The following is a 16,108-nucleotide window of genomic DNA, read 5'->3' as shown; positions in this document are numbered from 1 at the left end:
AGTCATCGGGGTAAAATGGCTCGGGTCATCTCCTGAGGAACCTAGGTGTACGCCTCTCACTGGCACTTGGAGTATGAATGACCACGTATTTGACTCTGGTTTTTCCTCCCCACCCCCGCCCCCCGCAGAGGTTTCCTTCACCTGAAAGAAGAGAATGTCAAGACGCAGGTAACATTACTTATCTTGAAAATATGTTTCAAAGTTAGTTGCTGCCTTTGAGACGAATCACTTTCTAATTAAACTTCCTTCTTAAAAACTCTATAGTAGCCGTTTACAAGCTAAACAGCAGCCCCAGGCCAGTCAGACGGATTCCCCGCAAGAAGCCCAGATAATTCAGGCCAAGAAGAGGAAAACGGCCCAGGTGAGTTAAGGAGGGGAAGAGAGGAGAGAGAAAATTCCTTGCTGGGACCTTAGTGTAACCATGACTTTTTTATTTTCCAGGATGTCAAAAAAAAAAGAGGAGGTCACCAAGAAACATCAGTATGAAATAAGGGTAATGCAGAACTGGGCAGGGTTTGGGGGACACAAATGGCGGGACAAAAGTAAAATTGTGTTATTGCTTTGACGTAGGAAGATTCCTCTGACACTTTTAATGCCCCTAGGGGTCAGCAGGAAGGCGCTTGTCTTCGGGTGGTTTTTATGTCCCTGAATCCTACTACAGCTGCAGAGTAAGTTTGCCTTGACGCAGCTGGTTCCTCTTTGTAAATCCCTCCCTCTAGGAGCTGCCTGGTGCACCAGGGCCCGCCTAATCTGTCCAATGTAGTGCTCTTTGTTCCCTCTCTGACTATAGTGGAGGGTCCTAATAGTGCTCCTAGGGCATAAATAGGATGTAAAGTCGGTGGCAGACTGGCACCCAGCCCTTTGCTATCTACTCTGCCTATGTGTTGTACAGAAAACACTGTAGAAATAGTGGTTCTCTTTGAAGCCAGCATTGACAGGAGAAAGGGCCCTTTAGATATTTAAGTAATTGTTTCTACTTTCAAGGTTCTGCCTTCCTGTATTCTAAAGTTTAAGGCCTGGAACAGGCCTTAAAGGAGTGGAGAGAGTGGGGAAGTGCCCTGGACACTATTGCTAAATATAGAGGGAGAATTTTATAATATTGAAAGTGGTATTTGACTACAGATGCGTTTTGTTGTTCTCCTCTCCCTCAATACTTAATGTCTTGTATTTCCAGAATTGTAATTTGTTGTCTAAAACATCCTGTTACTATTTATGAACACTGATATGAGTTATAGGGCTATTAAATATGAATGTCAGCTTAAATTAACTAGACTGTCAGCACTGTTAGCTAATGATGGTGTTTGGGGGAAACTATAGACTGTTTAGAAGTATTAGCTTTCATTTAGAAAAGATCTCAGACAAATGCTGGTTTCTTACTGTACAAATATATTCTTGTTTTTTTTTAAATAACAGAATTGTTGGCCGCCTGTATTATCAGGGGGGATCAGTCCTTGCATTATCATTGAAACACCCCACAAAGAAATAGGAACAAGTGACTTCTCCAGATTTACAAATTACAGATTTAAAAATCTTTTTATTAATCCTTCACCTTTACCTGATTTAAGGTAAGAAAAATTTCAATAATTTAATGTCAAAGATTAAGATTTACTGATGTGATATATGGTGCTATTTTGAGGGTTTTTTTGCCTTCATTATAAGATATAAAAACTTGTAAAAACTGCTTATTTTAAAACTAGTCTTTAAGCATATGTTTTCTGGCAGTAGTCCTATTGCAGATGACATAGGTATTTAAAACATTGATTGTGTAACATTATTTTCATTGCTTGCTGAAGACTGTAAGCCTTATCAGAACTGAATCACCTTTTTAATAGAGTTTAAGTAATTTATGTACATTGTTAAGTTGGAAGTATTTTAACATGTACAGCATTTTTGATAGATTAGCTCCTCTTATTTCTTACCAAGATTAGTTATTAAGGTCTATACTTTTTTATAGTTAATGAGTAAGAGGTACAGCTTATATAAAATATGTAGTAATTTATACTTGGCTTTAATAAGCAAATTAATGGACTCAGATGTTTAAACTCACCCATCTTCCTTTTGTCCTGTCCCACCTAATTCCCACTGCAGGGTACTGACAATCTGTTTGGAGGTGATTGAGACTATCTCTACTGGGATCATATGTTCTAAATATTTACTTTTTTAGTATTATTCTCGATAAGACACAGTTATCTTAAATCGGTGCCTTGGTAAAATATAAGTAAATGGGGACTAGAAGGCCTTCTTGCTGCTGCTGCTAAGTCATTCTTGAAATCTGTCAATTTAGATTACCATAGTCCAAGTTCTTTGTATAATTTCATGTTAAAGAAATGGTTTCTTAAAGTAGCAATTTTTCCTAATTTAAGAGCTGTTCCTTCCAAATTCTGATTCAGTGTTTGGAAGTTCAGTTTACTCAATGTGAAACAGGTAGCTGTATATTATGTAGATCACACCATATTTTTCGCCTCTCCATAGCTGGGGATGTTCACAAGATGTTTGGCTAAACATGTTAAAAAAAGAGACCAGATATGTTCACGACAAACATTTTGAAGTTCTGCATTCTGAGTTGGAACCACAGATGAGGTCAATACTTCTAGACTGGCTTTTAGAGGTATGTTCTAGCAGTACAAATTTCCTTTTTCTCTGTATGATGGGAAAGTATTTAAACATAATATGCTTTCCATGTGCCCTAATGGTATATTACCTATTGCCAGGAGCCCTTTTGTTGTTGTTGTTTAGTGCTTATTTGGCTGTACATGGTCTTAGTTGTGGCATGTAGATCTTCAGTTGCAGTACATGAACTCTTAGTTGCAGCATGTGGGACCTAGTTCCCTCAAATCCCTGCATTGGGAGCACAGAGTCTTAACCATTGGACCACCAGGAAAGACCCCAGGAAGCATTTTTTGGGTGCTGTTCACCAGCAGATGATACCAAATGATAAGAGTAAAATCTTGACACAGCCACTATATCCCATACAACCCAAACACCATTTAGAAATCCTGGTATCTGAGTATTGCTGTGTACTAGGCACTGTTCTAGGTGCCAAGGATACTCGAGATGAACAGAATTTGACAAGGTTTTGAATTCTTTCGTGCAAAGTGAAAAGCCAGGACTAGGCTTCAGACCTCAGAAGTCCTTCATCACCAAAATCAAATTATGATTTGGAATCCTAATTTCTATATCCTAAATGATAAGGAGGCTTTTAACATCCAGTAGCCCTAAGCCCTCAAGACTCCGTGTAACTTCCTTTTATTATATTCCTCTGTTCATTTCAGAAATAAACTGTACCATTAAAGAAATAATTAGTGATCCAGAAGTCCCTAAAAATCTGTGCCAGAATGTTTATGCTCTTTTAGGCCCCATATCCTTTCTGGATAATAATTCTGAAAGAATCTCAAATTATTATTGAGAAAATGATTACCTGTATTGATAACAAACTGATTTTCCCACAATCCTTGGATATTTGCTCTGTAATTTCCCCGTTTTGTATAGAGACGGTGATCTTTAAGGGGGAAGTACCACATGACAGAATAGATCTCAGAAGCTATCAGAAAAGTTCTTACGAGTACAAAATGTTGTCCTTCTGAATCTGGTCATCTTATTCCTTATTCTGACTAGAAGGGAAGATTATATTTCAATCATATGTGTACAAGACTATAGTTGATTTCTGACTTTTTCTGAATATCTATTGATCATGAATGCAACTTTTCAGCATAATTTGTTGATTTTATTTTTCCTTTTTATATTAAATTGATTTTTATTCAGTGGTTGTCTTATCAAATTTATCCCTATTTTCCCTTAAATATATGATCACATATACAAAACCAAATAGAAGATAGTAAGTCAAATCCAGCAGAGCACTAATCTCTACTCTGTCTTAGTATATTCTTTCAGTCTAGGAATGCAAAAATGGTTCAACATTTGAAACTCTATTTATAGTTTAAGGAAGAAAAATCATAAGGTTATATATCATGGATGTAAAAGGTATTTTTTGAAATTCAATATACATTCCTGATTTTAAAATGTGTAATTAACTAGGAATACATTTCCTTACCACGTTAAATGTTTATTAGAAACACGTTGATGTCTATCCCTGTTTCCTCCCTACTTCATGAAATTATTTTGAGAATTAAAAGCTTTCCCTATATTGTGGAAATGACAGATACTACTTATTAGTGACAGTAATAGTGTAACACTAGGGGAACTCCCATTACAGTCAGAAACAAGGAATACAATAAAATTTTGACTATCACCAATGTTATCCATTTCAGTTTTCTTCTTTTCTTCTTAAATGAGGTAAGAACATTGAAGAAACACCGCTGTCATTTTGTAGTTAAATGTATATCTAGAATGATGAAAGGAATCACTTGGAACTATCAGAAGACAAACTAAGCATCATGAAAACACCCACTCATTTATCATCAATAAAAATTAAAAAGTTAATAGGAAAAAAGTTCTTATCAATAGTTAGCAAAATGTACCTGGAATAAACACATTAAATCCATGTGGGAAAAAAGCCTATGAAACTAATTAAGAGTCAGTGAGGATGGTAATAGATTTATTTATCCTATTAGCACATGTTAATTTTTTCCTGCATTTGTGATTTGGTATCCTAAAAAAGTTGGGTTTCAGAAAACTCTTTAGTATGCTAAGAGGAACTTTGTAATTTGGAGAAATTAATGGAATAATATTTAAATGTTTGGATTCTTGTCTAGGTATGTGAAGTATACACACTTCATAGGGAAACATTTTATCTTGCACAAGACTTTTTTGATAGATTTATGTTGACACAAAAGGATATAAATAAAAATATGCTTCAACTGATTGGAATTACCTCATTATTCATTGCTTCCAAACTTGAGGTAAGCTCTCAGAGTTTATCCCTAGATATATTTACCCCAAACTCTTAAATTATAAGTCTCTGGTTTGATTCTGGAACTAGAATCTAGGTGAAATGTTCCATGACTCACTGTGCCAAACAAAACCACCAATGCTGTCTCTATATACCTAGTTATGGTGCTTGGATTCAACAGAATGGTCTCTGAAACCTACTTAACCAATCAAATGCAATAAATGCTATGTTCAGTTAGAATAATGATCTAAATTCAGCCTAATATTTCTGTATCTGATAATAGTGCCAGGGTAGAAGGAAATAACTTTTCTGCCTGAAATCTTTTTTCACATAGTTTCAATCTACTTTTCTTAAGTTCAACACAGATCATTAGTAACTTCATCTTATGTTTTCAAAGCCTGTACAGTTTTGAGAATACGGGAGGGACTGAATCATGCATTAATTTCCTTAAGTGTATTTTTCTTCCACATTTTGTCTTTTGAGGTTTACGGGCTATCCCCAAATTTTACAAGTTTATATTTCAGTATCTCCTTACCTGGAATAATACTCTATGTTTCAAATATTTTTCTAGACTTAATCTTGATCTTTAGCCTGTTCTCACCTGTGGCAGGCATCTCTTCTACTCCTCTGATCATTCTGGTTCTTGTTCTCTGAACTGTTAAGACAGATCTGTCATCAACAAACTGCACAAATTATTGTTTGACTAACCATACTTTTGTACTAGAGTAAGGTTAACATTTTAAGTTTCTAGATTTTGTTGAGTATCCTGTTTTAGTCTAGTATGCTAGGCAGTCCTAAAACAAGTTTGGCTTTCTGTTTTAACCAGTCACTGAAATCACTGGTTAAAATATTCTAATTGTTTATTAACTAAGATTTTAAATCAGTTCTATAAAAATCTTTCAATCAATACAAGTTGGCTAATTTAGATACCTAGATATGAAAAATATCATTAAATGTAAGGTTGCTTTGGCCATCATAGAATTATTTTATAAAGATTTATAATCACTTTGTGAAGCTCTCTTTTAAAAACGAAGCCTAGATGTGGTTTGTATATGTGTATATATGTGGTTTGTTTTAGTCTGTCTCAACTGTGCTTGATATTAATTAAATCCATTTTAAAGGAAATCTATGCTCCTAAGCTCCAAGAGTTTGCTTATGTCACTGATGGTGCTTGCAGTGAAGAGGATATCTTAAGGATGGAACTTGCTATATTAAAGGTAATAATATCTTTATCATTTCTACTTGCAATTTAGTAACTGTAGTTTACTAAATCTCAAAGACTACAATGTAAGTAGTGAAAACTGAGGTTTTAGTATTAGGATCCAGTTCTAAGATGGGAGAGGAATTTGCTTAACCTGTAAACTATTTTTCTGCATCTTTTAAATTTCCCTATATTGAGAATATTATTTGTTAATTTAAAAGTGTTTAACAACATTTTTAAAACTTATAGGTAGCACACTATGTGTACTAAATGAATCTCAACAATGATTCTCAAATCTTAGTTGTTTTTCCACTTCCAGCAGATAGAGAATGAGAAATATTTTACTGCCTTTATTTCTTCTCTATATGTATGGCAAGGGCTATTACTAGAAGGGTAGGGGAGAGAAGCATAAAGGTGTTTAATTGGGCCTTGAATTAGAAATTAAAGGGTGAATGTTAGCTACTAGAAAGTATGTTATGAAATTTGAGCATCATGGCTTTATAAATAGGACACAGAGGAGAACACAGTATAACTTTCATTTGTAAGTTATCTATAAACTATATGCATTAAAATATAAATTACAAATTTGTTGTAAAATATTTATAAACATTCAGATTGATAGCTCTATGTTAGAATGTGATCTTGTTGGCATGCTGATACTGTTCTTTTTAAAAAAATATTATTGAGGTGTAGTTGATTTTCAAATGTTGCTAGTTTTAGCTGTATAGCAAAGGCAATTCAGCTTTATATATATACAGACACACACGTTCATATTATTTTTCAGATTTTCTCCCATTGTAGGTTATTGTATTAGTATAGTTCTGATATGTTCTAATAATAAAGTTATCTAGATTCAGACTTCAAGTATAGTGTATGCATACATGTATGCTAAGTCACTTTAGTAATGTCCAACTCTTTGCAACCCTATGGACTGTAGCCTGCCAGGCTCCTCTGTCCATGAGATTCTCCAGGCAAGAATACTAGAGTGGGTTGCCACGCCCTCCTCCAGGGGATCTTCCCAACCCAGGTCTCTTGCATCTCCTGCATTGGCAGGTGGGTTTTTTACCACTAGCACCACCTAGGAAGCCCGAAGTATACTATAAGAAGGATATATAAAGAGATGATGGAATTCTCTGGGTGGTCCTACAGGCATTAAGACTCTCTGTTCTATCCTAACTATTGTAGACTTATAGGTAAAGTCCCAGGGCTTCGTGGAGGGAAAGATATCATAAATTAGGATTTGTCTTTTTTTTTTTTTTAACTTTTACACTTTGAATAGAAGCCACTGGAGATCACAGAAAGAAAGAAAAAGTGTAGAATCAATTCTTTGAAGATTTGAATGGAATTAGCTGTGGAGTCATTGAATGCAATTAAAAGGGCAGTTTCAATAAAATAGAGAACACTTTTGGAAGACAAGGGGCTGCAGGAAATGAGAAAAATAGGAATGAAAAATAGGCCCAATGAACTTTGTAAATAAAGATAACTAGAGTATAATAAAGGAGTCTATATCAGTAATAGACTAAAACACAAGCCACTTTAGATGGTAAGATACCTATAAATATTTCCATTAAAATAAGAAGAAATAAGCCTAAAGAAAGTTTCTTAAAACAGCTATTTAAGGAACTATCCATATAATGTGGTGTATATATAACTACACTTACTAACAGGCATTTTAATTTCATTAACAGGCTTTAAAATGGGAACTCTGTCCTGTAACGGTCATCTCCTGGCTAAATCTTTTCCTCCAAGTTGATGCTCTTAAAGATGCTCCTAAAGTGCTTCTACCTCAGTATTCTCAGGAAAAGTTCATTCAAATTGCTCAGGTATTGATATTTTTATTGTTTATATGCTAATGTTATTAATTACAGGTTTTGTTTAGTGTATTTCTTTAGTGTTAAATAGGCTATACAACAAAATGACAGCATACTGAATTAAATTCACTCCTTAACTGACTAGAACAAAGCTCCTGATGCATAAAATTCTGTCCCAGTATTTACATTGCTAACTGAAAATTCTAGAAAAGTTTTTAAACTTGAGTTTAAATACATCATGAGCACTTTTCACCAGGAGTATGAATGAGGTAAGACAGTTAAATACCTTTTTGATTTAACAGAGAAATATTTTTTGGCCAGTTGTTTCAGGTTTTAAATGGTATAAAATTATTGCAATATAATTATTGTACCATCTTGTATTTGAATATACATGGAATCTACTTTACATATTGGAATTAAAATCACCTAATTTAGTTATACCATTGTTTAAAAATTTAAGTTTAAACTTTCCTAGGCCAGTGTGTAATAAATATTCTAAGAAAGTACAGGAGGAGGGTACTATTCTTTCCTGCCTGCTTCTCATAAGTAGAATAATCAGAACTATAAAGGTCTGACTTCTTAAAGACCTTTTCTAGGCCTTAACTCTCTAGCAGCTCCCTTTTTAAAAACATGAGGGAAAGACAGTCCTCATTTCATATTTTTTGTGTTCTGAAATACTGGAGTTCCACAGAAAATACTTTCTCACTTATCTTTGTAAATTCTGTTTCCTATATCTAGAACATTCTCTCTCTGGCTACCTCCTCTGTTAAGACTGATTTAAGCAGAGTCTTCCCTGCTCTGGATCAGGGCACTATAGGATATGCATGCTACATTATAACAGTCCTTTACTTGTCTGTTAACAAGACTGGAACTTCCTTTGGATGGCGGTTTATTTCTCTTTGGATGCCTGCAGTTTTAGCAATTCTTGGCTTATGGTCCACATCATAAGCACTCTAACATGCTAGCTGTCTGATGACATGTGGTACTCCTTCTTACACTTTTTCCTCTGTTAGCTTTTAGATCTGTGTATTTTAGCCATTGATTCATTAGAGTTCCAGTACAGAATACTGGCTGCTGCTGCCTTATGCCACTTTACCTCTATTGAAGTGGTTAAGAAAGCCTCAGGTAAGACCGTGCTTTTTGTTCTTTTCTTACCAATTTACAACTCTTGAAGGGACTATTTATGAACTTAGCATCCTGCTAAACAAGACTTTAAAATTTTAATGGAAAAAAGCAGTTTAGCAATTATCTTCCCTTCTATTATAAGTAGTTTCTAATCCAGTGTATATCCACAAGTAAAAATTAAGGTTGGGACGTCCCTCGTGGTTCAATGGCTAAGATTCCACGTTCCTGATGCAGGGGCCCAGATGCCTCCCTGGTCAGGGATCTAGATCCCACATGCTGCAACTAAGACCCGGGGCAGCCAAATAAGTAAATATTTTATTTAAAAATGAAGTCAAATGGAATTTAAATCCATTTGAAGTTAGTCAGTGTGATTACAGCTCTGCCTTAAGTTTTTGGGTTTTGACAGTTTCAATTCCCTATGTAGCATGTACTGGAAAAAGCTCAAAGTCTTTTTCTCCCTCAAAATAGTCACATTATAAACAGTTTAAGAGGAATAATCTGTTTTGACTTGCTAAACTTGTTGATTTTGGTTTATTTTATGTGCTTGTTTTGGTTTCCTTTTTACATGAGTTTTTAATTAACTTGAAATTTTGAAGCACAAGCAAATACAGTAATCATGTTTCTGATATAACAGAAACATATGTATGTATTTTTCTAATGATACATGTATTTTTCTAACTTTTCTTTATCTAGGTTTGGAATGGGACAACATTTCTGAATGTGTAGACTGGATGGTACCTTTTGTCAGTGTAGTAAAAAGTACTAGCCCAGCGAAGCTTAAGATTTTTAAGAAGATTTCTATGGAAGACAGACACAACATACAGACACATACAAATTATCTGGCTATGCTGGTATGTTTCTTGTATTTTTTGGTCTATTTGATAAGGCATTGAAACTGACAGTAAGGATACTAATGGAATATTTCAGGCAGTTATATAAGATAGTTAAGGGGATAGAAAGTTCCAGTGAGGACATTGATTTCAAATGTAGAAAACCTAATAAAAATTAGCTTTGAAGTCCAATCAAGATTTGTTAAGTGTCTCAAGATAATACCAGTACTCCAGCTATTTTAAAAATACCTGGTCACAGGCAGTTAATATTGTTGAACCTCTAGAATATAACTAGTCACAGTTGTAAAGACATAAAGAGACCATTACATTAAGCCTAAGAGTCTGGTTTGACTTTGTTTTATCATATCAATGCTTTATCTTAGCTGTTAATCTCTACATGATTTCTTCACATGTATAGGATGAAGTAAATTATGTAAACACCTTCAGAAAGGAGGGACAGTTGTCACCAGTGTGCAATGGAGGCATTATGACACCACCGAAGAGCACTGAAAAACCACCAGGAAAACACTAAGGAAGTTAACTGAGCAAACAACTTGGAACTGATGAAGTGCTGCACAGCACCTCATGGAACTTAACTACTTACGTTTTACAGGAAAATAGTGCTGTGACTGTCCTGCCAATTCCCAAGTTTCACTGCCATTCTTTGATTTAAAAACCACTTAAAATTGGCACTAAGGAGGAAATGTATTTAATTCCCATGTTAGCTGTTTAAAGAAACAGCAGTACTTGTTTACAAAGATGACTTCATTCCCAATACTGGCTGGATAAAAGCCAGCCACGATTTATGCCATAACAAGTCTTTTGACCCAGTGTTGCTATGTTTATCTTGATAAACTAGGAATTTCATCATTGGAATTTTCAACTAGATAACTGTTACCTTAAAGGGTGTATTAAATGATACAGTACTTTGAATCTAGTTTTTAGATTCTCAAAATTTATAAACTCTTAACTAGTGCAATTTGGTTCTTGAAAATAAAATTTAAACTTGTTTACAAAGGTTTAGTTTTGTAATAAGGTGACTAATTTATCTATAGCTGCTTTAGCAAGCAAGCTATTATAAAACTTGAATTTTTAAAAAATGGTGAACTTTAATCTGTTTGACTATTTTTATTTGCCTTGCTATATGTAACATTTTTAACCAGTAAAGCTTAGATGAACATGGTGTTTAAACTGTACTCTGAACAGTGGGAATACCAAAGAAGTTATAAACAAGATAAATGCTGTGGCTCCTACTTGGGGCTTTGACATAAAGTTTGCTTTATAATAACTCTTTGTACATCACAATTGGGGCGAAAAACTTAAGTACCCTTTCAAACTATTTATATGAAAAGTCACTTTATTACTCTAAAAAAAATCTTTAGGGTTATCTTAATTTAGTGTGACTAAGGCTTTATTTATATTTGCAAAACTGCTAAGGTCCTTTTCAAATTCTTACATTATGAGTTAAGGACAGTGTCAAAGTGATAAAGCTTAACACTTGACCTAAACTTCTATTTTCTTAAGGCAGAAAAGCAGTAAATGTATACTGACTCCTAGAAATCTATTTATTTAAAAAAGCAACAAAACCTTGACATAGAACTTACTGTATATAGCTACTCTTAAATATTCTAGTTTTTTTAAAAATGAAATGTCAGCCTCAAAAGTAGATTAGAAAATTATCCTAGATTTACTAGTTTATTGTTATTGAACATGTGACTCTTTTTCCTTGGAAGAAATTATAAATTTAAGCTATTGTTATGGTATGAAGTCTTCTGTATAGTTTTCATTTTTAAACTAATATGTTTCAGTATTCTGTCTGAAAAGAAAACGCCACTAAATATGTACATATGTATTATATAAACTTAATCTTTTAATACTGTTTATTTTTAGCCCATCATTTAAAAAATAAAAGTTAAAAATTGTAACTAACTGCTTAAAAGTAAAGTTTCGCCATTGCTTGGAGAAACTTTTTTTTCCTTCTCTGCGCTGCCAGCTGTAACACTTCTTCTGGGTTGCTCGCATTCAGTTCTGTCTGGCCGATGGCTTTGATCTTCCAAAACAGAAAAGTGATGTTGTTAGAGGTCTGGTCAAAAACAAAGCTTTGCTAGTATACATAATATAAAACTACCTATTTGCTAACAATAATAACTGAACCTCTAATTGTAGATGCTAAGAGGTGTAGAAGAAATTAAGACTGGAAGCACTCAAGGAAAAGACCAATTACTATAGTTTGTGGAATTATATTCAGAATATTAAGTAAATTCATTTAAGTTTATCTGACTAAAAATATCACTAAATAAAGTCTGCATGTAATCTGACATATTTTTAAAAGATTCTAAAAAATAATTCAAAAAAATAAAAATTCATGTTTGGGGGCTTCACTTTCTATATATATGTAAAAATAGCTAGTTGCTCAGCACTAAATATAGTGACCCATCTCTTTCATGATTAGAAAGAAATACTTCAGCCTGATAAAAATCTATAGTAGCATTCTGCCATGGAATGTTTTGTGAGAGCATGTTTTAAGATCTTAAAATTACTTTTAAAGAAGTTCTAAGTTTTTTTTAAAAAAAAAACAACAGACTATTTGAAAGGTAGCCTGAAGGAAGCCAAGACTATTCAGAAATGATCATCAGGTTAGTGGGTAGGAGGACTTGCTAATAATGCTATTTCAATATGAAAGAATGCACGTGCAAAAACCTAGTAGTGGGGAATAACTAGAGTTATTTCGAACAAAATATCCTGAAGACAACTGGCTAAATAAGTCCAAAGTATAAGACAGAAATCGGACAGAGAACAAACTTACGGATAACAGTGTGGGGGGGATGAATTTGAAGATTGGGACTCACATATATACACTACCGCGTATAAAAAAAAATAAGAACCTACTGAATAGCAAGGAAACTACTCAGTGCTCTGTGATGACCTAAATGGAAAAGAAATCTAAAAAAGAGGGAATACACATATAACCGACTGACTCTGCTGTACAGCAGAAACTAACAGAACACTGTGAAGCAATTATATCCCAATAAAAATTTTAAAAAGACAGAAATTGGAATAGGAGGCAGATATTTGAGAGAAATAACACATCTTAAGTGGGTAGTGGTCAAAACCATAAGTGGATGAGGTTACCTAGGGAGAATGAAGGGCAATCATGAAATACCCAAGGACTAACTTCTTGACAAAAACCCAAGTTTCGGGGTAGATGGGGAAATATCCACAAAGAAAAGGCTGAAGAGTCAGGGAAAAGAACTGAGTTAAAAATGGTGTCAAGGAAGCCAAAGGAATAAAGAATTTCAAGGAAGGAAGGAGGTGTAAACAATAGAATAAAGACTGAAAAGTATTCACTGCCTTTGGCATTTGGTGTCCCTTGAAAACAGTGGGGGATAGGAGAAATCAAACTACTGGGTAAAAGAGCTTCGAAAAACTAGGCAGAGGGGACAGAAAGAGAGGCACAGTCAGGAGACGTTTTTATTAAGGATGAAATAGTTTATAGGTTTAATAGGAGTGCTTGACAATATAAGAGGGGAGATAACCAACTGAAAGGGATAGAATGACTGAAGGGATAGAATCAAATGCATAAAAACGTATCTTCATAAAGGAGTAGCATAAACATACTGAGTACAGTTGGCGATTATTTCAAAGGTGGAAAGTAGGGATCTGAAATAGGAATTTGAAGCTGGCACTCACAGGGCCGTAACTCCCAAGACTATAACTTTCACAAGGACAGGAACTGATCAGTCTTTTTTTCTTGTCTACTTCAAACACAAGGAAGTTACTGAAGATGGGAAAAGCAGAGAGAGGACAGTGTGGGGGGGATGAATTTGGAGATTGGGACTCACATATATACACTACTGCATATAAAAAAAAATAAGAACCTACTGAATACTTAATAGGGCAAAAATCTAAAATATTCCCTAAAAAGAAGGCAGACCGCTGACTACTGGCAGGTGGACAAAAGAAATCAGGGGCCAACTAAGGCTGCAGGCCATGGAGTACACAAGCCAGTGTCTGCGGTACTCCAGGCCAGTAGGAAAGAAGGCAGGTTGGGAAAGGGTTGACAGACTGGGGACTTGGTCATGAAACTTGAACATCTCATGATCATGAGAAATATGAAAGTCAACAGGTAAGAAAGGGACAGATTACTGGCAGATCTTAATAGAGTAACTCTGTTAAAAGGCCTGGCTATGGATACTGGAGGTTGATGAAGAATAAGGGGACAATGAAACTTGGAATGTTGGGGAGCTGGATAAGTCGATTATACATCTTTTGATGCATGCAGAGGAACAACTAGGTTAGCGTTTAGGTGAGCTAATGAGGTAGGTTTAAGCTTCCAAGAAGGGGCTTAAAAAATGATACAAGTAGAGGTAATCTGGAAATCTCATCAGGGTACTGAGAAATTTTCAGCATTAACTTCCAACGCTGGTTAAGTTGTAAACGAAACAATGAGTAGCTTCCAATAAAGTGGAACTGGCACTACATTCCTTGCCTTTCTCTTTTTTTTTTTAAAGATGCTGTTGTCACTCTGTGGCCTCTAAATAATGGCCATACAGTTTAGTCCAAATAGAAAGCTTTAAAATATCAACAACCTCAGATACACAGATGATACCGTTCTAATGGCAGAAAGTGAAGAGGAACTAGATGGCCTCTTGAGGGTGAAAGAGGAGAGTGAAAAAGCCAGCTTAAAACTCAACATTCAAAAAACTAACATCATATCTAATCCCAACACTTCAGGGCAAACAGAAGGGGAAAACACGGAAGCAGTGAAATTTCATTTTCTTGGGCTCCAAAATTACTGTGGATGGTGACTGCAGCCACGAAATTAAAAGACCCTTCCTTCTTGGAAAGAAAGCTATGACAAACCTGGGCAATGTATTAAAAAGCGGAGACATCACTTTGCCAACAAAGGTCCTCATAGCCAAAGCTGTGGTTTTTCCAATAGTCACATATGGATGTGAGAGTTGGACCATAAAGAAGGCTGAGCGCTGAAGAACTGATGCTTTCAAATTGTGATGTTGGAGAAGACTCTTGAGAGTCCCTTGGACTGCAAAGAGATCCAACCAGTCCATCCTAAAGGAAATCAACCCTGAATATTCATTGGAATGATGCTGAAGCTCTAGTACTTTGGCCACCTGATGGGAAGAGCTAACTCATTAGAAAAGACCCTGATGCTGGGAAAGACTGAAGACAAAAGGAGAAGGGGGCAGAGGATAAGATGATTGGATGGCATCACCGACTCAATGGACATGAACTTGAGCAAATTCCAGGAGACAGTGAAGGAGAGAGGAGCCTGGCACGCTGCAGTCCATGGGGTCGCAAAGAGTGGGACACAACTCAGCGACTGAACAACAACAGGAAAATAATGATTTCTAGGAAGGTGACAACTGAGGAGAAACCTGAGCGAAGTTAAAAAAGAATGTTCCTGAAAGAGAAAATTTTACAGACACTTCGGTGGTGAATGTTCTTGGCATGCTCAAAGAATGGTAGGGGTACTGGGGTAGCAGAACTTAGCAAAGGGGAGTCGAGTGACTAGCTAGAGGTCAGGTCCCTCTCAACCTTGCAGACCACGGTAAGGACACCAACACTGTATAAGACAAGAAATAGTTTAGTATTAGGGAAATTAAGTTTATCACTGAAGAATCAAAGCACAAAATAACTTACTGCAATTTGTCTTTTATCTGTTTCTCCTCTTTTATGATGAAGATCTAAATGAATCAGTTAAGAATAATAAATTTAATACTATTACATATCATGATATAGAGGCTCTGTTCTGTTCTTCATTTTTTATTTAGAAAATACACAATATTAAATACGTCTTTAATTTACAGAAAATGAACTGTTCTAGTAACACACACATATGTTAATGAAAGGATACAAGTCAAATATTCCAAAATGGTAACATCCCATATGTAGTCATAGTAGGAGTCCATTGCATCATGACTGAAAAACAGAATTCAGTTATTTAATCTTCCTTAAGCAGAAAATTTCAACTCTATTTTAAAAACCGTTCATACCTGTTTTGTTCCTGCAGTGATTTAAAGGCTGTTTTGTAGTCAATCTCTCTGAGGAACTGACATAAAATTGCCACCTACATAAACAAAGAATTAAAAATGGTTTCACATACTGAACTTATGGTTGCTGTGGGGAAGGGATAGTTAGGGATTTAGGGAAGGTCATGTACACACTGCTGTATTTAAAATGGATAACAAACTACCAAGGACCTAGTATATAGCACGTGGAACTCTGCTCGATGTTACGTGCCAGTCTGGACGGGTGGGGGCCTTAGGGGAGA

General features: G+C 35.2%; 2 protein-coding genes across 2 annotated transcripts in view; one reads left to right on the top strand and one right to left on the bottom strand.

Annotated features, from left to right (window-relative positions):
* Positions 1-11,515, top strand: CCNE2 (cyclin E2). The gene is given in 12 exon segments (XM_005895537.2): positions 1-168; positions 265-361; positions 442-452; positions 454-493; positions 1,414-1,565; positions 2,473-2,608; positions 4,713-4,859; positions 5,971-6,066; positions 7,739-7,873; positions 8,875-8,986; positions 9,680-9,837; positions 10,235-11,515. Coding segments are annotated over 12 exon segments (1,212 nt in total). The 5' UTR covers positions 1-154; the 3' UTR covers positions 10,349-11,515.
* Positions 11,516-11,666: 151 nt separating this feature from the next.
* INTS8 (integrator complex subunit 8) overlaps positions 11,667-16,108 on the bottom strand; it is a 45,837-nt gene continuing 41,395 nt past the window's right edge. The window contains exons 24-27 of the mRNA XM_070382989.1: positions 15,831-15,904; positions 15,692-15,756; positions 15,478-15,521; positions 11,667-11,866 (exon numbers count right to left, since the gene is read on the bottom strand). Of these exons, the coding sequence (XP_070239090.1) occupies positions 11,750-11,866; positions 15,478-15,521; positions 15,692-15,756; positions 15,831-15,904 (300 nt within the window). The 3' untranslated portion in view covers positions 11,667-11,749. The remainder of the gene's footprint in view (positions 11,867-15,477; positions 15,522-15,691; positions 15,757-15,830; positions 15,905-16,108) is intronic.

Source organism: Bos mutus, chromosome 14, assembly GCF_027580195.1.
Source record: "Bos mutus isolate GX-2022 chromosome 14, NWIPB_WYAK_1.1, whole genome shotgun sequence".
In the NCBI taxonomy this organism is placed as follows: domain Eukaryota; kingdom Metazoa; phylum Chordata; class Mammalia; order Artiodactyla; family Bovidae; genus Bos; species Bos mutus.
Note: the sequence above shows the minus strand (reverse complement) of the source record. Positions and strands in the feature narration are given on the sequence as shown.